The sequence below is a fragment of the Dinoponera quadriceps genome, unplaced genomic scaffold (genome assembly GCF_001313825.1).
Source record: "Dinoponera quadriceps isolate SergipeBrazil2010 unplaced genomic scaffold, ASM131382v1 scaffold533, whole genome shotgun sequence".
NCBI lineage: Eukaryota > Metazoa > Arthropoda > Insecta > Hymenoptera > Formicidae > Dinoponera > Dinoponera quadriceps.
Genome location: NW_014554780.1, coordinates 941,631 through 964,521, shown reverse-complemented (window position 1 = coordinate 964,521; position 22,891 = coordinate 941,631). Strand labels below are relative to the sequence as shown.

The 22,891-nt window shown below is 50.3% G+C and overlaps 1 protein-coding gene across 22 annotated transcripts in view; it reads left to right on the top strand.

The window, feature by feature from the left end:
* LOC106741797 overlaps positions 1-22,891 on the top strand; it is a 215,236-nt gene that overhangs the window by 17,809 nt on the left and 174,536 nt on the right. For all 22 annotated transcript variants that reach the window (XR_001374212.1, XM_014614120.1, XM_014614124.1 and 19 more), the window contains exon 2: positions 477-6,025. Coding sequence is in view for 21 of the 22 variants with exons in the window: in XM_014614120.1 (XP_014469606.1) it covers positions 514-6,025 (5,512 nt within the window). In the remaining variant the exon portion in view is untranslated. The remainder of the gene's footprint in view (positions 1-476; positions 6,026-22,891) is intronic.

Here is a 22,891-nt window from a genome sequence, read left to right as displayed (position 1 = left end):
CGTCTGTAACGTACGTACGTGCACCACGTACTTGACCGGGTTAAGCACCGAACGCGGCTACCCAGCGCGCTGGACTAATGGGAAAATTTCAAGCGACTGCTCAGCCACTTATCTAGTTATCTCGAGTTCATCGCGTGTCACCTCTCGACGTGCGTCTGCTCCAGGAGCTCCCAGCGTTCGGAGCTCGTGTACACCGAATAATTATAGATCGCAACGTGACATTAAACGGCGCGTATCCGGTGCCCACCAGTGTTTTTTTTCCTTCCTCTTCAGTGCCGGATTTCACGGTCGAGTCGTCGATATTACGAGTACCTTCTGGTATCTTATCCTGCGTTCGATAATCTTCATTTTTCCTCTTAATCGTTTCTTGGGGCTCATTTATAGTTGCTTGAAATGCCTTTGCATATCCTCTCATATAAGTGCGTCGCTATTATTTCGAGCGTTTGCGAGAACGTCATACGGGGGAACTGTTTTAGGCGCCTTTAAAGGGTGAACGGTGCGCGACGAACCAGCATGGAGTCAACGGAAGGAGTGCTCGGTAGCGACGTCTCGGGAACGGATGCGCGGCACAATCAGAAGCCACTTAAGGGCGACGGGAAGGGATCGGATGCGGGAAACGTGCGGGTTTTCTCGGTTGACAAGATTACCGTCGAGAAGATCGTCTTGGAATCGTCGAACGGCTCGCGCGAAGTATTGCTGACGAAAAACGAGACCTCGAGGAAACTGTCTCTGAGCTCGGGGACAAAGCCGGGCGTTGTCAAGCGAACGAAAGACGGGGAACAGAAGTCATCGGTAAACGGTAGATTTCGAGTCTCGGTACCGGGAGACACGTTCACGTCAAAGCCGGACGCCGGTTTTGGGAGCAACGTCCTCGCCGGCCAATCGAAACTTCCACTTCCGAGGTGTCAAAAGAGCGACGGTGGTGGCTCGCCTAATGAGGAGAACAGGATCAAGCCGATTCGGCTCGTTAAAAGCCCGTCTATCGGCAGCATCGTGATTGAAGGTTTGAATTCGAGCAACGCCAGGAAACACAAAGTGCCGCCAAAGGTCCCGGAGAAGCCTGCGGACAAAAGACGGCATAATTCATCTTTGATTGTGGAATCGCTCCCTGCGACGAAAGTAGAACTGCGCGAAGATTTATCACCGAATCGGGAAAAAGTTGCCGACGAGATAGCGGCTGAAGTTAAACAACCGGTCGAACGAAGCATTTCCGAGGCGGAAAATACCCGGAGCGATAAGGGAGACGATGATAATATAAGTTCCGTTGAAACTGAGAGGGACGACGAGGCGTGTAAAACTGCAAACGAAGATCGCGACGGAAGAGACGAAATCGGAGAGCGCGGGGGGGACGCTGAAGGCTTTGAAAGCCGTGAAGAATGCACGGGAATTGACAAAGACGCGCAGAACCGCCTGGAGAGGAGTCAGACGACTATCGAGGACCTCCAAAAGAATCTGAGCACCGGGATTCACGCCAGCACCGCGCAAAGCTACAAAGAGAAGCTGCTGGACCTTCAAGCCAATTATGCTTTGAGGCTGCCGGTTACCGTCGACACAAAGTGCAGCGAAAGATCGAGCCGCGGATTCGATAAGGATTTCCTCGAGAAGCACAATCTGGATAAACGACTGAAGATCGAGGAGAGGAGGCTGCTGGAAACCGATCTGGATTACAGCTCCGACAACGAGAGAAGCAGTGAAATCGAAGATTTACCGCCGGCTAAGGTCAACACCAAGCGGATATACAGCGAGAAAGTGACGGAAGTGGAGAAGAGGTGGTCCGGGGAGTTCCTGGAGGCTCAGCTGCAACGTAACTCCTCGGAATCCTCGAGGTCTTCCTACATCGAGGAATTCGGTAGCGCGTCCTCGCGCGAAAGCATCGTCGAGGATCGCGACGCCCGACTGCTCTTTGACCGGAAGCGCTCGGTGAAGTTTGCGGAGAGGCAAACGTCGACCGACGAGTCGAAGAGGCGCACCTCGGAAGAAATTCTGGAGGACACCACCGTGAGCACCGTCGATTCCGATTCGTGTCTGGAGGATAGAATCAAGGCCGTCGACGAGGATATCGCGCGGGCGACGACGAATGGAGTAGAGACGGACGACAACGATTATATCGACGGACTCGATCGTGTTTACGATGACGACGGGGATGACGAAGAGCGCGCTCGATGGGACGTAGAGCAAGCCGACTCGACAGTACTCACGACCACCGCGATAGTTCACGGAAACGGAAATCTGAAGCAAGAAGACCTTAACGACAACGTCGGCAGCTGCAGTGATCCAAATCTGAGTGAAAGGAGGAGCGACGGGGATATCGAAGTGGCAAAATACGAGGAACGAGGGGAAGAAAAGCGGCTCTTAAACAAAGGAAGCGACGAGGAGGCGCTCGGCTCCTTCCCGGTGCTTAACTCGAAGGAATTCATCGATCCGGCCTGCGCGGCTCGAAACTGTCGCGGAAAGGACGGCTACGCCAATCTCATCAGGGAGTTCACCATGGAAGCGGGATCGTCGAAAGTGAAGAAAGAGGAAAAGCAAAAGAAGAAACTCGGATTTCGGCGACTTTTGCCGGCCATCTTCTCGCCGAAGGATTCTCGGAAGGACTACAAGAAGAAGGAGCAGAAGGAACGGAAGAGATACGACGAGCGGCACTTCGCCCGTTACCAGCAGAATGGCAATTACACGAGGTCGCCGGACACGATGAACTTGAACGAGGACATCAAGAGGAACGTCAAGCTGGACAACAGCCTGAACGGTTCGATCATCGAGGAGAGGTTGGACGAGATCAAGCGCGAGTTATTCCCCGAGCAAGGGCCGATTACCAGCACGCCCGATCACTTGCTGCAGTCGGACGACTCGAGGCTTCTTCGGGACCGAGCCAGAGCGCAGCGATCTTACACCACGGATTCCAGTCTCAGCTCGATCGCGCCGGACGAACGGTGGATGGACCGGAGCGGGCATCTCGGTATCTCGCCCGATGTGAGGAAGTACGAGCAGAGGCAGAGGCGCGAGGAGCAGGACAGCCGACGATACGGCCAGCTGGAACGCAAGCACAGTCTGCAAGAACCGAATCACGCCGGTCGCAGTTGCTACTTTCAGAGAAATCACGGCTCCTCCGGTCGGATTTCGGCACCGCCTAGCGAACGGTACCTGGTGCGGCCTCGGGCTATTCATCCAGTCGACAGGCCGCTGCCCGAGATCCCGCAGTCCCGAGTGGAGCTGTCGAATTACGAGAATTATCAGGACGGCGTGGAACCGCTGTGCGACGAGTATCGGAAGGATGCATGCGTCGCCGATAACGTGGATTACCAGAACCAAAGCGGGCTCTATCAGAACGAGCGGAGCATCGAGGCCGGTCTGATCCACATGCCGCAGTCGGTGCCGGCGCAAGTGAAAATCACTCGGCAGCCGATCGTGAATCAGACTCAGAGGGCGCCTCTGGTCGGGCGAAGCCCGAAATACCCGTCGCCTGGTTCCAGCCAGAAGTCCGGCGATTACGCGGACTCCAGTTGCACGCCTAACTCCAGTCAAAAGAGCGAGTTCTCGCCGTCCAGCTCGAAGAGCGGCGAGTATTACCTGCACTCGCCCCGCGGCAGCGCACGAACTTCACCCACCGAGCGACCTTTCGACGATACGCGGGAGAGGATCTACGAGAACGAGTCTCAACCGGCGGCTCCTCAGCCGGCGAATCGCTACGTCGACGAGCACGTGTACGATGAGACTCCGTCGTCGCCGTGTCACGAGCGGCATCCCGTGGATACGAAAGCAGCAAACTCGCCAGATAAGAGGAACGACCCGGGCTACGAGGAAAAATGTTCACCGAATCAGCGCACCTCCACGAAGGGTTCTTGCCAGCAGCCTCTTCAAGACACGGAAACTGCGCAAGTGGAGCCGAGACAGCAGCCGGAGAAAGCACACGGAGACCACGGGAAAAGTCCCGAGAGTATCGACCCGAACTTGAAGAACGAGTCATTAGCGGCCGGCCAAGCGGAGAGAATACGCGCCCAGAACGTATCACCGTCGAAGCCCGGAATGACAATGGCGGCAACGTCTCCGTCAGCAGGAGCCAGGGCGTTAGTCAGGAAGTCGCAGCCCAATGATCAAATCCTGATAGCCTCGCCGAAGAGAGAGGCCATCTATCAGTCCCGGGTGTCCCGGCCGTTGAACGAGGCCAGGCTCTGCGACACGGGATCGCCCGTCCCCATAGCGGACTCGCGCGAATGCGTTCCTGGCATCGTTCCAATCGAGGCGCGAGATCGGTACGGCGGCCAGGACTCCTCGGTCACGGCGAAATCTACGGGCCAGCGAGCTGTATCGTCCTTCGCCTCTTCGAAAGGTATCTCACGTCCCGAGCCGATTTACGGACACCGCAAGCAGCAGAGCCCCCCGCGGGGCAACGCGCCGGAGATAAAAGAAAGCGAGAACGAGCAGTCGCCACGTGGCGGTTCCTACGGGCCGTCGGGTGTTCGCCGCAACGTTGACGAGAGGGTCGCCTGGGTAGAAGGGCAGACCTCGATACCGCGGAAGTCGCGTAATCCGGAAGGCAAACAAGCGCCTAACGAAAAAAGAACGGCTCAGTCCCCGCCGCCGAACACGCCGCAGGAAACCTATCGGCAACACGTCGTTCAGCAACGAGCCTCGTCCGCGACGTCAGCCTCGTCGTCGGAGGGACAACCCTCGTCGCCGATGACGAATCAAGACAAGGTATACGTCGTGGGCGCGAACGCGGCTCAGCGCGAGCCGATGTACGAGCAACGTCAAAGGCAGCAACAAGAACCCGGCTACGTTCAGCAGCAACAGCCGGTGTACGTTCAACGACCGCAGCAACAGCCGCGACCGAGTCAAGAATCGCTGTACCTTCAACGCGTCCTCGAGCCGGCGTACGCTCAACAATGCTACCCGACCTGCGGACCCCTGTCGCCGTCGAAACGCGAGACCAGGCAGCACTTGGAAGCGTTTTATTGGCAGCAAAAGGCGTTGGAGGCGCAACGGAAGTCGGCGGTCTCGCAAGCGAGCCCCGGCCCGAGGCAGGGTGCGCCGAAGATCAACCTGCCGGAAGTGCGGGAGGCGGTTTGGCAGCAGCTCAAGAAACTGGACGAGGAGCAGCAGCGGCGGATCTACGAGCAGAATTTGCTGGCCGACGACGGCTCGTACGAGGCGTACTGCAGGACGCGAACGAGAAGTCCCACTGGGTTGCATCCCGGTGTGAATCAGACGTTCGGTCCCACCGCGACGACTAGCTCCGTCGGGGACGGTCTTTGCTGGAGCAACGCGCAGCAGCGGCCCAAGACGAGCCCGACTGGCAAGCTGCCGTTGATGCAGGCCCCGAAGGGTCAGAATCAGCCGGTACTGATAGTCCGGCCGCAGCAGGCGCTGCGGGACCGGCAGGAGATGAAGTCCGTCCACTGCCGCGATCCCGCGGGACGCGACGCGCCGAGATCGAAGAGCGCCTCGCCGCACTTCCACCGGGGCGAGATCGAGCGGTCCAGTTTCAACGTGACACGCGCCAAGCCGCTCACCGACGCCGCCGCGATATCCCTGAGGAGGTCGGAAGCCGGCGGGGCGCACGAGGAGGACGTCAACGACGGAGAGGGCAGGTCGAGGCCGCATCCGATATTTAAGAGGGGCAGTCTTATCGGGGGGGAATCGATGGAATACGGGAGCGCGGGGCCCAAGAGGGTCAGTTTCTCCAATCAGCCGAACGCCGGCCCGGATCTGCCGACGGGCAGCTGGCCAACGAAGCGTGGCACGGCACCTGAGCCGCCCACCAGGCGACACAGGAGCGAGGACAGCGCCTCGGACACCGACTCGGTGTTTCTGCAGCAGGATCGACGCGACGCCAGCCAAGACCAGCCTCTGTACGGTGCTCGCGGCGCGGCGTCGAGGTGCCTGGAGCAGGACTACGACGCCAACAAGCCCCTGCCTCCGTTGCCGAAGGACCCCTTCGGCGTGTCCCGCCGCGGGAACAGCGCCAGGAATTACGCGTACAACGACGTCCGATGGAGCAACGAGGAGCAACGTCGGCGGCGACTGGGTGAGTGAACCTTTTTATTCAAGCTTTTATGCGAGAGATATTAAAACGCGGCGTTGGAATATATTTATTCTCGAGGAACTCCGGAAAGAAACTCGGGGCTCAGAGAGTTTTAAATAAACGTGACATTTCTTTTCGCGCGCGGAACAATCGTGGAATTCTGAAAAAAGCCCGTAACGAAGGTCCCGGGTAAACAATGACTTCGACTTGGAGAACTCTCCGAATAATAGCCTCTCATTCATACATACGCATTAAGTATGTAAATTAACCCGGCCCCTTTCATCCTTTCATTTTTAATAAGCGTTGAAAATCGAAATATTCTTCCGCGCTCAACTGTAATTTTAAAGAGTTTCCATCAATGTTTACAAAATATCTCGCGTAACGTTGCGGAATAATTAACATAACTTCAGTAAGTGGAAGTGAACATTATTGCGATCGATAAAGCGCATATTCAGCACTGCTGCAAATTCTTTTTGCATTGCTACTACCAACGAATATTGCGAAGTGCACAAAAATGATTAGTTCGGCTTTGGGCGGAGGCGCAGTGCGTAGTACAATTTGTGAAAATATTATCAGAGGTTTCGAGAAGATTTCGAAGAGGCCTCAGTGTGTGTATATGTGTGTGCTCCATGCAACTTCAACTTTACACAGCAAACGGAACAAAAGATGTCATTTTTAATACGAGCTTGGAAGTTCCGCCACACCTATTTTCACCTGTTTCGGTCATTGCAACGCCATTTAACTGATACACATTTTAAAACAGTAGAGGACATTAAAAAATCCATCGATGACTTTATTAATTCAAAATCGCCAAGTTTCTACCGTGATAGAATTCCACGACTGCCCGATAGATGGCGTAAGTAAAGTCATCGTAGTAACAGAGATTATTTCGAAAATGAAAACTGTACACCTTCCGCCAATAAGTAGGTGATGGTTTTTCGTGAACGAAAACACCGAACTAACTTGCACAGCTGATATGTATCGCACGGAAAAAGAGGATCATGAATTCGATGGTCAAAATTCAAAGTGTCAAGTCGGACGGAATATCGTTTACATTCCTAAATCGATGAGAAATTAGCGAGGGTACTGCGGCTGCTTTTTCGGCGAATAATCCCGACCGAAGGGTGTCCTTTGCAGCTCGTAGCTTGGTCTAGACGAGATGCAAACCGCATGGCATGACGGCGTATGACCGTGCATTCGAATGAGCCTCTTAACGCGCGGAGGCGTCGCGCCGGAGCACGTTCGTGGAGCGAGAGAGAGAGAGAGAGAGAGAGAAACGCGAACGAATGTCGTTCTCGTAACTTCAGCCCTTTCGAAACTGCATGCGCGTCGGAGGGACGCTAAGACGACGGAGATCTTCTTACGTGGATTCCCCGTTGCCTGCTGCACGCCGCTGCAAGATCACCTCCGCGTATAAACATCCGCGCGCGCAAACGCGCGGACTTTGATCTCGCGATTACTACGCGCTCGTGCCGCGGTACCTCGCCCGCCTGCTTCTTCTGTGCCTGTTTATTCGCCTATTTAACCGACCTCTCGCCTCGTTTGAAGCTGCACAAGCAGCGCGCGAGGTAAACCGAAGATAACATCATCGGCTGAATTTTGAGATTAACCGCGCCTACCTCGTCGTCGCCTGAAAGGACGCGGCCGCCGCGATTGCGCTCTCTCCTCACCCCTCAGCTTTTATTTTTACCTCCGTGCCGCTCGATCGAGTTACCTCGCCCTTCGGAGTCCGCGATTCAATAGTTTCCGCGGTGTCGTTGCTGCCTCGAGGAACTTCATTTATATTTATTCGTTTCGCGAAATGATGGGGGGGGGAGGGATTTCTCGAATTGACGCTCTACCGAGGACCAATTAATTCGGCTTTGTGTAGGAGAATAAACCGCGAAGTACGAGAATGAGAAGGTAAATACGTAAGAAAAGTACACGGTCGCTCTGAATAGCCGCGGAGGCAGTATAGAGATGCAAAGACATTTGGTGAAAAATCCGGACGTGTTTGTATTAAAGTATAACAAAGGGGGGGAAAACGTTTCTCTGTCCACTCTGAAAAATCGGAGCGGACGGGCGTGAAATAAAATTTCTTCTTCCTCTTTGCTCGCCGTAAATGTCTCGCTTTCAATGTCCGACGTATTTCTAAATGTTTGTGCGAGAGCGATATTATCCCGGACGCTATTGGTAGAATAACGCCTCTTGGGTGGTAGATCTTTCCGTAATACGAACAGCACAGTCGCAATTAGACCGCTCTTTTAGACCGGAGTAAATAGGGTCATTGACATTGCATCTCCCGGTAAAATGCTCGACCGATGCGTAAGATGTCGCTTCAGCGACCAATGCACTCTTGCACCCACGCTCTTCCGGTCGTGAGACGCATCGAATCGCCTACACGGAAGAAAGCTTCGCGCAAGCATGTTCCCGATAATAATGTTGCATCATCACGAGGCACGTAGCGTCGCAATCAACGTCAGCTCGCAGCAAATTGCCAGTTTTTACGTCGGGGATCGATGGGTAAAACAACCGTAATTATATAATTACAATTTACAATATATTCCGATAGAACGTCAGGATGAACTTGAAGAAAGGGGCTATTTTTATCCTGCGAAAATATTTTGCAGGAACAAGAAAGAGGAGGAGGAGGCGGTTGAAAATAAGAAAACGCATAACGCTGCAGAATACGAAATTTGACCGTCTGTTTGTTCCGAGTTCAACCTCAAGTACCTTCATGGTTGTTCATGTAAAATCCACGACGTTGCCTCACTGCGCTACATTAAAATTTTATGGTTTCGAGAGTATACTTACGGAAGGCGCGCGCGCTCACGGCTCTGGATGCATCGTAGAAAATCTTGCTGGCTGACAAAGATATCCTCTTTGATTCCCAGTAGAATTTACGAGACAAGCTAAATCACATCGCTTTTAAGACTTCGTAAAGCTTCGTCAGCTTTACTGTTAAAATCGTATAAAATTGCAATAATACCGTATTATATACCGCGTACCATTTTAATATAGATAAAAGTCCCTTTTATACGGTAAAAAATGAGTGAAATTCACATATATGTCCTAAATGAATTATACATATTTTTGTATTATATTTAAAGCAAGACGAATACGTTGAAAAATGATACAAATATTACGTCAAAAATGGACACAAAGTTAATATCCATAATATGTTAATCGATACTGAAGTATAAAACCTGTTAATACTTACAAGTATTATTTCAACACAAATGTTGAATGTCGATTCAACATAAAAGAGATAACGATAGAAAGAAAATTGAGATAACATAAACATAATATGTTAAATTAATACACAGGTATATTAAAAATTTAACACAAAAATTTTAACAAAGACCGATTTTAATACAACTACAAAATATTTTCTACATTGGTCAAGTGGACTTTTTTAGCTTTAACCGTGTCCAGAGCGGATTTTTGTCAAGCATCATTAGGAAAGAACGGTCCTTTATTTTACAATATTCATTCTCGTGCTTTGTATCGCATAGCTACCAAATATTTAACTTCATTATCTCGTAACTCCTCAATTTCGTTAAAAAATTTAACGAACGCTGTTAGACTGATTGAATAATCGTATTGATTATCAGAGAGACGAAGTATAATTCCTCTATTTATAAAATTAATAAATCCGGATTTTTACAACCGAGCTGGTTCAACGTTCTTTCCGCTACGTAATCACCGAGTAGGCAAAGAAATCGTGGGTGATGATCGAGTTCTTCCATCGTTTCTTTTTGATCGAAGAGGCGCAAGATTTTCCTCTTGCCTCCGTTATTTGCAGCCCGCAGACTTCAGTCTCGTTGGATCTCTTCGCGAACGGCACGGCGAAAAATCGGGGATCAAAGACGACGAACGAGGGAACATTAGCTTTCCTTTAATGCCACTTGAGCGCCGAATTGGCGCACGAGCGGTTTCCGGGGACAAAAGAATTCCTGATAGGGAAGTAGAATAGTTTGCCGAATTTCCACACGCGCCATGCGCGCGGCGCAATATCTATGCAGATTAACCGACCCGCAGATGCAGATTTGAATGTTCGATGTTTGGAACTGAGAGTCGTGCCAACGCATTCCGGTCTCATAATGGCAGAGGGGGGAGGGGCGACGGGAACAATGATCTGGCTATCTGGCAAATTAATTTTATTCTTATTAACTCCTCCGTATCTCATATTCTCGCGCGTATATCCGTTCGCGAATAATACTTCATTTCGTGAAATTAATCGGAAGACGCTTCATTACGCTTATATTGTCCTTCGAAATTATTGATACACGTGCCGACGTATCGTTTACAGGACACTGTAGTTGAAAAGGGACCATCGACAGATCGAATTAACATGTTACGTTTGCAGAAAGAAACAGCAATGAAAACAACCACGCCACCGTAAGCCGGGTAATTCATTTTTCGACGGATTATTGACACTTTCCGCGATCTGACGCGAAAATTCATGACGCAGCTGTTACCCAACGAAATTTAACAGTTGGATTTCAATATACAGGCTGTCCTGCAACTGTTGGTACACGCGGAAAAGTGATGATTAGATATATACATATGAAAAGAAAAGAAAAATGTAGTTGCTGGAACCGAATGCAAAATCAATCCTTCTCTCGTGCGAAGCTCCGTTTTCGCGAGATCCGCCGCGGGAAATTGGGAAAACAATGATGAACGTCCAATTGAGCCGAACGTGCCGATTTAATTAGCGCTGTGTCGATTGTAGAAGTTGCCAATGGCGGGTATAATTAACGAGGGAAGTTGTCCGGAAATTCAAAAGTTACCGCGCCTCAAGCTTGAGGGCGGACTTCCCGGTGAGCCGTCGGTCCGCGTTTCTTCCCTCTACGTACATCCCCGTTCCATTTTCCCTTCCTCCGCAGGCTCCGCGTTGCACCGGCTGCACCCGGCGTGGAATTACGCCCTTCTGGGTGGCGATGCGTGCGTACGTATGGTCCGCAGGTCGCCGGAGGTCGCCGTGGAGCTCGTCGTCGAATGTTTTCTATCCGGTCAGTACCGTTCGGGAGAGAGGATGCGGCCTAGGTGGGCGTTCGGGATCGATCCCCGACTCCGTTCCCGTGACGTCACTCGCAGGGAAGATAGAAGGAGAGAGGAAGACGCTTGGGGAGGGGTATGGGAAAGGGGAGGATATAGCCGGGACTCCGGGTGTCCCAGCAGCACGACGTACCCCTCTCTCTCTTTCTGATGGTGCTGCCACTGCCACCGCTGCTGGCTGCTACTGCTGCCGGTGGCCGATATTGCTGCGCTGTTGTTACCGCCGCTGCTGGTGCACCGTGTGAAACGACGTGTAGCCGGTGGTCGTGGTGGTTCGTATCCCACCGTCTCTCCCACACACTCTCTCTCTCTCTCTCGAGTGAAAGAGCGAGCATCTTTTTCGAAAAGTACTGATCGATCGCGACCTTCGTCGTCGTCGAGAGTCGTCGCGGGCGACGCGTTGCTCGACCCGTAGAACAAGACGCGGCGACGTCTCGGCAGAGAGGACGTTAAGGGAGGAATTCGCCGAGCCGGTGGTAGTGGTGGTGCTAGTGCTGCTGCTGCTGGTGCTGCCGTTGCCGCGTAACCTCCTGTGAAACAACGTGTAGGTAGTGGTCGTCGTTGTCGTCGTGGTGATGTGCCTCGTCCGTCAACTTCGTCCCCCATCGAATGTCTGTCCCGGACCATCGAGCGTGATCCTCGTAAACTTAGGGGGACTGTCACCGTGGATCGTCGTCGTCCTGCCTGATCGTAACGATAACCGGTAAAATTGCCGACCATCTTGATTGCGGTTCCGCTGCGGCACAGTGCGGAACAACGTGTCGCTCGGTCCCTGCTTCCTCCGCTTCTCGCTTCTTTTTATCGGTTTCTTTAAACGTGGGAGGTGAGAAGGTCATCCGGGTGCGGTAATTGCGGTAGTTAGCCGTCCGTCGTCACGTTGCGTGCACCAGAGGTGCGAACGGTTCCCGGTTTGCCTCCTGCGATCATCGTACCCGCTCATTCGCATCGATCAATGTGGCTTCGTTTGTTCTTCGAAGGAAATGAAAAATGGAATGTCGTCGGCTAGTCAGACTACTGTCCGAGCAGCAATATAGTGAACTATTGAGCGCCTTGACCTCGGCACAGCAACCGTGCCGCGTGTGGAGCGCATGTAACGGCTATCCTTGACTCGTACACCTTCTGTTCGACACGCTCCTCGGGAAAGTTCCTTGGTGTCTATCGCAAATGGCATCGTACGTCGCGTGCGAGGAACTTACGTATGTCGTCGATGAAGCGACCCTGTTTATATCAGCGCACATGCAGTGCTCGCACGCTGGTGATGTTTCGTCGGTGAAGTTTGCCTCTCCTCGGCGCGCCTGGCACGCGGCTCGTATATTACGATTATGACTCGGTGTAGAACGATTTATTGTTGTATCAAGGCAATTTTTTTTTTTTAGCAGTGATACCCGATCCATCTTACTACCTGTTGACAGAGTGTGGGAAATGAGAAAGTGACGACTTATTTCCCAAGTAAGTATTGTCTCCTTGAACGATATAAGAGATATGTTTAATAGCCGCGTGGTAAGGAAATACACAGTGGCAGGAAACGAGGATACGGACGTTGATATATTAACAGAAGCCGAGGAAAAGTCCTCATTCACGACGACGTAGCGCGCTAATGTCAATTCTCATCTTGTTCATTATTTCACTACGTGCCGTTTCTCGAGAACTTAAAACCGTACCAAGTCGCGGGCACATTAAACATCACCTCGTCGAAATAAAATAATATAATCAAGGAGATGTGATATCACTTTATTAAAAGGTAAACAGATTTCGCGTCTTTTTTTGGATGTCAGGTTAAACGACGATCCGTCATTTGATATATTTGACATTTTATTTTATTCTTCTATTCGGTCTTTCTCGCCGTTTTTTTTTTTCTATTCTCACGTTGAACCGTCGTGTTTGGGTCATCTTTGAGGTTCCGCGTCGATTCCTCCCGCTATTTACCGAGGTGTAATTCAAAGGGGCAATCCCATCCTGGCAATTTTGTCCTCTGGAATTTTTCCAAAAAGCCGGATACTTCTCAGGCGAGCTCGGAAAGCCGCGTAGTTGGACGCAAGATCCAATTCGATCGCGGCAAGTTTCGCGGGCGGCCCATAAATCAACATCAACGAATCAGAGTGGAGTGGCCCGGTGAGGGATGAGCGGGCCAAAGGGAGCACTGCCGATCGAATGACCCCGCGTCGACTCGAATCTCTCCTACGCGGCATTCGTTTAGTGACGTCGGACCACCGGAGCACCGAAAAGCAATAACTGCGCAAGCCGGAATAGCGGTTCTTCACTTGGTCGCACGCGAGCGAGCAACCACATTTCGATCTGCGAATCCAATTAATCGCCGTTTCATCGAAGAAGCAAAAGATCCAATTAGCCTCGTTAATTAACTGGTACGGTGCGTCGAGTTCCTTGTTCGCTTTTGGTATCGTCAGTTTGCATTGATACCAAGGTGAGTCGCTCTCTTGGAGGTATGTGGGCGCACAACATCGCCGATAACAATTCGTCTCTCTCTCTCTCTCTCTCTCTCCATCCAAAGCCTGAGTCGCCGGTATTTTTTGCCTCGACGATATTGAATGACGAGTGCGATTATCGTAGTACGCGGCCGACGCCCTTTCCGAATGACGATGAGAATTCCTGTCCTAATAAAGCGGCTGCATTGATAAGGGCTGTTCTCGCAAAGTCGGTTTACGTTTCTTAATTAATTTAATTTGCTCTGATAAGGTAAAGGCTAATGAGCGAAATTTCCATCAAAGTGGGTTTTGTGAACACCTCCTCGGTGGTACGTGATGTTACATGGATTATTAGTTCGAAATGATGTCTCATGTAATATTACTTCAATCTGCATTGTTATACGGTGAAAAGCGCGGAGAAGACAAAGAAGTATGATCTTTTGTCTCATCACAGTTCCGATCGTGAGAAAATACAAATCCGACGAGAGTGTTATGAAAGTGGAGTTCTCCCTTGAATAATAACGATGTAATCCAGAAACAGTAACGAGGGGGAGGGGAAGGGGAATGGCAATCTTCTCGGTAATTCTTCAATTCTTGAAGGCGGTATTGCTTCGTGAAAAAGAAAAAAAAAGCTGCCCTCTAATTGGTACTGGTATTTCGATACTCTTTTCGCGCAAAATCGTAATAAATCCCGAAGCTTTGATAATTGGAGTCGCTGCATTATGAAACGGACGTTCTTCTGATATCGCGCGAAGTGATGATAAATGACGTCTAATTAACACAGTCGATTTGCTCTTGGTGAATCGCGATAGGATGATGGCTCTCGTGCGGGGCAACAAAAATAATAAATCCCGGACGAGCGGGATTCCTATAGTCGGAGAAATAGAGAATCTCCATCCCGATCGTTTTCGGCGTGCTATCCATCATCGTTGTCCCTCGCGAGCGTCAACAATTTCGTTTCAAGTTGTCGATGCCGGGAAGTGAAAGAGAGAGGGAACGGGATAAACGAAGTTATCCGAAGCGATGGCGCGATGTCCTTACTACGAAAGACTGTCATTCCTTTGACCCACTGATCCGATTCGTTTCATAGCACGCCCGAGTATCCATCTACCACCCCATAAAACTCTTCGCAGACCGGAAGATGGCAACGCCAATGGCGCCGAGACGCCGCGGCGACGATCGCGATTTCCTGCGAATCGACATCTCCCGACACGATCGGCTCCAATTTCGACTACGTCTCGCATAATTACGGTTCACACGTTGAGAGATTTTCCCGCTCGACGACGCGTCTCCAGTTCTCTGTTGTCATCGTTGGCGAAATGTTCGACGTAGACCGCCGAATTTCTCTCTCCCTCTCGTTAAATAGACGAAGCTATGTGGATGTTTCCGACGAAGGGTACGAATTCGGTCTCTCGAATCTCGAGCGATCGTCAGCGGCTGGATTGATAGAGATCGACGATGATGTTCGCTCGCGAATTACGCGATCGTAAATTCCCAAGGACGCGATGGCGCGTTACTCGATCAGGGATCGCTTCTCAGCGCGGTCGTGTGCGAGCTCGCAAGCTGCCGTATGACAATCCTGATTGCGAAAGTGCTCAGAGGTGCTTTTGATGACCGCAATTACAAAGGGGATATACTCAATGAGCGCCTCCGTATGATCCGTGACAACATTATGGCCGGCTGAGGGAATTAAATACCGTTAATGCGCGTCATTAGCAGCCAGCCGATATTTCATCGGCGACCATATGGGGGCTGCCCCATGACCGTTATCCCCTTAGCAACCGCGGCCATTGAAAGGTCAGGCATTTTACGCACGACACTGGTCGCACTTGCAGATAAGGCCAGCAGCCTGCGACTTGCCGAGTCGCGTCCGCGAGTCCTTCTCGCGATTCCGCCGGCGAATTCGCGCGGGAACGATAGAGGCGGCACGTCCCACGTTCGCCGATGATGGACGACGCAACGAGACGGCGGGTTCGCGCGGCGGTGCGACGTCCGTCCGTCGATCGCGCGCGTTTGCATCAAACGGTGCGTCCCGCGCGGCTACGTGCCACCTACGGTTTGTGAACGTGCGCGGCACGTGCAATCGCGCGACGGGCATCCGCGCCGCGCTCGCGTCCGACGACGCTGCCCTCGAGACCCTGAGGAGGCTGCGGAAAATGTTGATACGCTGGAAAAGCAAGGACAAGAGCTCGAGCAAGAGCTCGTCCGGCAGCGGCGCAGCCGGCAAGAAGAAGCGCAAGTTCGGCAGAGAAGGTAAGCCCTCGCCGGCTGCGTGTGTATGTGTGTGAACCAGGCGTTGGCGGTGTATAATATATTCTATGATAATTTAATGATAAATCGATACACCGTGGACGGTGTTGTGCCTGGACTATATATATGATAATAATATACCGTACTTTCTTGTGTCGCATCAGTGAAAATGTCACTGATTCAATCAGTGAGACAATATTGTACTGATAAATGAATTATTAAAATAATAGGAGAGAGGCAATAAATAATATCTTTCCTTCACCGTTTCTGAGTCAGATCTCCCTGATGGAAGCGGCCGTTGCTATCAACAGACTTTTTCAGCGAAATTTTCCTGATTTGCAGTACTATATTTACAATTACTAGTGACCACTGACTGCTCTTCAGTGATTATGCACTGATCACACTTTAGAGAGTAATGGTATTGTTATCCGCGGTTTAAATGAACGACGTGATTCTTCTGTCTAGCAATTAGATTTATCCACGTTTGCAGAATGATGTCTTACATTTCAAGAGGTTAACTCCTTGTAAGCTCTGACGTTAATGTTTACGTATGAGACAAGCGATGCTCCGGACTTTCGCAGCAAAAAATCAATAGTTCCGCTCATTATAAGTTACGCTTAATCTACGGTGACGATGCTTGTAATCTATTTTTGCGGAACGCAGAGGAACGTAATACGAGAGCTTAGTTAAAACGGGAATTGCTCGTCTTTTCCGCAGTAAGTCGTTCCTCAAGAAAGATAAAGTGGGCGATTCTTTCGCTGAAATAACGGAGCTTATGTCAGAACGGCTGACGTCCCTATTGCCAATTAGACGTTTAATTCGCTCGCTTGCGTAATGTTAGATTAAAGTGGAAAATGCTGCATTTATTAGTTGCTTATGTAATCCGCGGCTTCTTAACGGCTCCGTAAATAATCCTTAGCTCTGCTCGCTCGCGCCAGTTATCCGCCCTCGCACGAATCATCAAAAACAATATTATCATAATTTCACCGTCGATCACTTCTCATTCTTTTAATCCCAGTCTCCAATCGATCCGGAAGATTAGCGTAGCCGTTGCATTTAATATCGTCGAAGAACGGCGTACTTTTTCGCCGATCGCGCATCAAGAGCGATTCCGTGCGATTTTCAACGGCCCACTTCCTTTTTTACCTTGTCCGTCTGGTTCGCGTGAAGGGATCTGCGGGCGTCGTACGATCGGCGAGGCAACTTTACCTATCAGCTGTCTGCATGACTTTGCCGATATATCAACGATTATGCGCGGCGAACGTTAGAAAGCGCTGGTAATAGAGGCGGTCACCGGGCGCTGACGACTTCATCGATTTTCGATTCGTCCCCGGCACGACAGGGTCGAGATCGCTCCAAGTCTGAGGAACACGACGGTAATGGGGCAGCCATTTCTCTCCGTGACCTGACATTAATTAAAAATCGGCGAGCGCGCGCGCCTCTTCGATGGCGTCCTGAAAATCCGTCCCGTCTTTCGTCGCGCGACCCTTTCTTGAGATTCCTCTTGGTTTTCTCCGGGAATGTCGGAGACGAGGCGGAGGGCTTTCGCGTTGCCGCGAGAACTCCGGGAGACTCGTTGAACGCCACTCGTCGCGATGATCGCGATACATGAAACGTGGTCTAATTACGGATATCGTAAGAAAAGACCCGATACCGTGAAACAAGTGAGATTAGGGATAGCATTATTCGACATATTCGAAGCTTCGAAATTTCGATATAATTCGACACTTAACGACGAAGTTCGGGGACTTGAGGTCGAATTGTTTGAACCTTCGAACTCTATTCGGAGATTCGAAATATCGAAGTGATTAATGGAACTCGTATTTTTTGCAACTTCCGTTACGTACGACGCCTTGGAAAGATCCTAGATGATCATCATTCGCGCTTTGATTCACTCGATACACTTTTACATCATAAGGTCCCAGGTTCCAGTTAATGAGTTCGGATCGATAGTGTTTCCCGGCGGAACTCCGTATCGCGCTTTTATTTTTGTCTATTGCGTTTCCCTCGTATCTCGCAATCCGCTCTGTCCTCTAAAACACATTATTATCCCATGAGATAACGACTATCGCGATCACAATGGTATCGCCGTGTTTTTGCGCCCTCGTCTCTCTCTCTCTCTCTCTCTCTCCTTCCCCCCCTTTTGCGTAGATATCCGAATCACTCGCGCTTGACGTGAAGCCGCTCTGCGAGCCTTGTATCTCATTATAACCGCCGTTAAGGCGGATCAACGTCGGTCGGTAAAAAGTTTGAAACTTGTTTGTCCTATAGGTCATTATGGTTTGAGCCAATACTTTAAGTTGCCGGTTCGAAAGTTTTAAGTGAGGCCGCGGGAGAAAAGTTGGAAAGACCAGCGGGTACACGGCGTAGTCAGTGTCGTGGGAATTGTTGAAACGTTTTAATACCGAAGATAAGAAGAGCAAACTTGGCCGCGCTGTTAGCTCATCGAACAATGAATACCGTTACAATGCGAGCCGGTATCGCGCGTTTCATCCGTTCCTTCTGAAAGCCCATCTCAATCCGTCTCCTCATCTCCGCATTATTGACCTTTCCCTCTGATACGATATGCAGCGTGACGCGACGAAAAATCCGACTGAGAGAATTCATAATTAAAGAGACAACGCGCTGCATCCCCGCTCGACCAGGGCTAATTACACAGGTCGACAAAATTTTTTCTCAGCGAAGCAAAAAGATATTTAAGCAAACTCAACGCCATTTGAAAGAGGAAGACTTGTACTTTAATACCTCTTTTTTTACTTTTTTGAGAAAAATTACTCTGGCTTGCATACATAACCGCAAAAGTGGGCAAAAACGTCATTTTTTACACTTTTAGGTTAGAATATCTCAAAATCCTGATGTGATAGAGCAATTCTGCGGCCAGATTTGAACTCAGTGCACCGAAAACCTTCGGGAAAGTATAGTCTGGTTTCTGGGTAAGGAGGTCGGTCTCATTTTGTCGGCCTGTGTTATTTTTTTACGGCTCGAAGGAACGAGTCCGAAAAAAGTTAGAGAGAGAACGAAAACGCTCTCTCTCTCTCTCTCCCTTATCCTGGAAGTTGTTCACGATTTTCTTATCCAAGATTCTTCTTCATTTACTTGATTCTCCCGCGATTCGCGTATTATTTCGCCTGCCGCGCCACCGTCGTCGTCCGTTTCTCCCGTTGTAAAGCTTCATAATGGTTCTGAATTAGAGACGAGGTGGCACAATAAATGTTAGACGTAGTGCATCAAAATGTCGCCCGGGCCCGGTGAATAATAGCCGGTCGAGTAACATCACGCTGTTACACCAAGTCCGTTTTACTAACGCTCTAAGTGGCGTTTGCGCACACTATTAACACGGTGTTTATGGTGGCGTTAACACGTACGCGAAACTACGCCAATTTCGGTGCTCTTTGTGAGGAGCGACGTCGTCATTTAATAGCGCTATCAACGCCCCAGCGATAAGGATACGGCTTGTCGAACGTAACTGAATTACACCGTCCGTCGTGGGATTAAATTGATAGAAAGCACGCGGGACAAACGGTCGCTCTCTCACTCGACTGTTTATTTAATCGCGTGGTACGTCAATGAGGTACGTTAAGTTACGTCAACTCTCTCGCATAGTCGCGTAATTACAAAAAAAAAAACCACAGCGGCACCGAATTTCATGATAAAGGGACTTTGGAGCGTAAAGGTAAATTAAATTACCAACGCGTACTTCATATCAGAAAGGTGTCGAGTGGTCTCTTCGTATCGCGGGTTTAGGATTCTATGCGCACGTGCATCGAATTATGCATATATATGTGCATGTATGCGTATGTGTGTGTGTGTGTGTGTGAGTTCTAATTAAAATATATAAACTGTAGTTAGTGCTCGTTAACGTTTGCTTCATTTAAGCGAGCGTCCTCTTGTGCACACGTGATGTTATCTCTCGAAGAACGTTCCTTGAGAGTATCTCGTACAAAGTGTACGATGGCTGTAGCGAGCTATTTCGTCGGCTGAGGGTTCAAACTGACGAGACTGTAGTGCGTGCTGGTCTAATTGAGCCGGTCTCGAACTTGCGGCCCGCGATTTCGACTCGCTATTGTATCGCATTATACGTATTACTTTCTCGCGCGAATCCCTTCGGAATCCGCCTCGCGGCTGAACTTATAATCCTGAATAGGCATTGATGCGAGCGCCTGTTGGCTCTCGCGCAGAAACTCAAGCGTGGTTTCTCCAAGTTGGTCAATCTTCCGGTTCAATCCTCCTTGACCCGATAAACTCGAGGAGCGGCGAAGCTGCCAGATAATTCCCGCAGAAAGGTCGTTAGTCAGCTGAGATTTCCCCCCGTCTTTACTTCTCGCGCGCATCTGACGTTTCTTATCTCCCGCGCCATTCACGCCCCGGATCTCGATTCTCATTGTTCCGGCTCGATCTGCGTGAACGATTTCAAAGTATCGGTCGAATCCACGCGGCGGATGGCGGCCGCCATCTGGGAGCTATTAAATCCGATGACCACGGAAATTGACTATCGCTACGAACAGCAGCGGCGAGACAATAATTCAGACGGTAATATCCGTCTATGTGCACGGTAATCTGCCTTTCGTATTGTGCGTGGTCATCAAACGGCTTGCGAATAAGAGTCTCGCCCGCGTTCGAGATTCATCGCGCGAAATTAAGTAGGAATTATTTACCGCTGCACGCCGCTCTCAGTACTTCGAACGACACGGTTTACATTTTGCATACGGACGATATTGCGTTTACTCGGGACGTGTAAAGGTACGTTGTCATCTGAATGTTACATTTGCCGAGGGTCACATATGAGGAGAAGTTCCCCGGACCGATACCGTCGGATATCGCGTCGTGGGCGGATTCGCGAATCCGTTCAAATTTCACGCGGCCGGATAGAGCGGGCGAGGATAAGAACTGATGATCGTACATGAGAGGATCACGAAAAGGGCAAGGTTGAGTGGAGAATATACTCGCGTTCCTTTTAAATTCGATCTCGGAACGGCGATATAGACAAACTCATAAGTTTGGGAGGGAAGTACCTGGTGCTTTGAATTCCGTAAGAAAACGGAGAGGGAGAGAGAGAAAAAATTTGGAGTGCCGGGGCGTGAAAAACCGACGTTCGAACGACAGCTTCCGGTCGAACGAGTTCGGCTTGAGTTTAGACGTCTCATATCCAATTTCGAGCAGCCGCCTGCTACAAAGGTGCAAACCGCAATTCTTCTCGCTTTAACTATCTGAAGCGAACGCAACGGCTCGGCTTTAAAGGTTCCTACGCTTCCGGCTGCAGATAGTAGATTTCTCCGCGGGTTACCGAGCAGAAAGATTAATCTCAGCGACGTCAAAAGGAACAACGAGTAGTAGTACGTTAGCGTATACCGCGGAAGTAACATACGTTGCGACAGTTCGTCCCAGATCCACGCGGTATGAAAAACTCGCGGGGGAGGGGGGGGCTCACGGTTAGCGGCGGGCGACAAAGGGACAAATGGCATTTCAGCGCGGCCTGTGACAATTATTATCGTTCTACATCACCAGCCGACGGGAAAACGGAAAGCACAATGACGATTAGCGGGGGAAAAACTGAGGCGCAAGAAACGGATCCGAGCAATTTGTCGAGCACGATTCGCGGCCTGAAGTAACGGGCGATTTCGAAAGACGCATTATACTCATTGCGCGCGTGTTTTACGAGTTTAAAACACGCACAGCCTCGAGAAGTTCCCGAATGATCCGTGTAACCAGCATCGGTTGCATTCGCCTCGGAATTTTACACACGGAAGCGCGAATACCAACGGCTGCGTCAAATTGCGAAATTTAACGGTCGCCGAAGAAGAACCGCGAAGACCCGTCGTATCTTGAAGTCGTTCGCAAGACCTATCCTCCTCCTTCGCGTCGTCCGACTTGCCCGAGGCAACTGGGGAGTAAAATGGGGACGCCAAGAGAGAAGTTTCATAAAAATTAAACAATCTTAATTGAGGTATTTATTAAAACTTTCTTGTGATCAACATTAATTAAACTTTAACGTTACAGTCAAATTGAGACCAAAAAAAAAATAAAAAATATAAACCTCTTTTTCAACAAATTCTTCGACTTCGTTTTATCCCAGAGTCCGGAATAAAATGGGATTGAGGATAAGATGTGAAATGGCTGAAGGCAAGATTATTTCTATTGTCATTGATATATAACTAAATGAAACTAAATTAGACTTAATGTGGGACTAAATTTCGAGATTTATTGGTTTCCGTGAAATCGTTTGAATTTGCAACGTGTAGCCTCCTGTGCTGCTACTCATTACGGATAAGCACGTTGACTCGCTTCTCTCTCTCTCTCTCTCTCTCTCTTACACGTGCAGATCTAAAACTATATAGTTGAGTAGTTATATCTGTACAGTACTTTTCCATCTTATTCCGCTATGCCCCGAGTTCCCTGTCTCAATCACATCGCTTGGTTTTACAACAAACCGTTTTACAACAAATCGCACTTTTAACTCCCCGATACCCGCCGTGAACTCGCGACGGCTCCTGGCGCGTTGACGCAGCGAGCGGTAAGAGAGAAGGAGGGAAAGCGAGGGAACGCTGCGGCGAACGCGTTATCGCATCGGCATCCGTTCGCCAGAGCGACGGCCGATGAAAGGGGAGCGACTGAAAGGAGCGAGCTCCGACGAAGCAGCTAGGATAACCACGATAGCGCAAGGGATAAGGCGGAGTGGTCCTTACCTGTCTACGAGCCAGGACATGCATCTCGGCTGGCAGATAGGCAATGCAGAGCGCGGTTACACCCTATGAAGCTTGCAGCACGCTTGCGCGCAGGTTACGCGCACCCCGTTCTCCACCGCCTTCCTTCTTTGCCACCTCGCCGCCTCCCCTGTCACCCCTTCATCCTGCTCGTTCTCTCTTTCTCATTCGTTCGCCTCTACTCTCTTTCTCTCTCTCTCTCTCTTTCTCTTATGCTTCTTCTCCCTCTCTCTCTCTCTCTCTCTCTCGTTTTCACCCACACCTCCTCTCTTTCCATCGTGCGCCGGCCTGTTCTCAGTTTGTGTCCCGGGTGTGTGCACATACCCCGTACAGTGGCACAGCGGCGGCCTCCACTCGGTGCGCCCACCCTGTCCCACCCTGCCGGCCGCGGGCAGTGGTCCTCGTGAGAACAGTTACGTCGTATCGTCCTGCCGCGTAACACCGTCGCAGAGCGG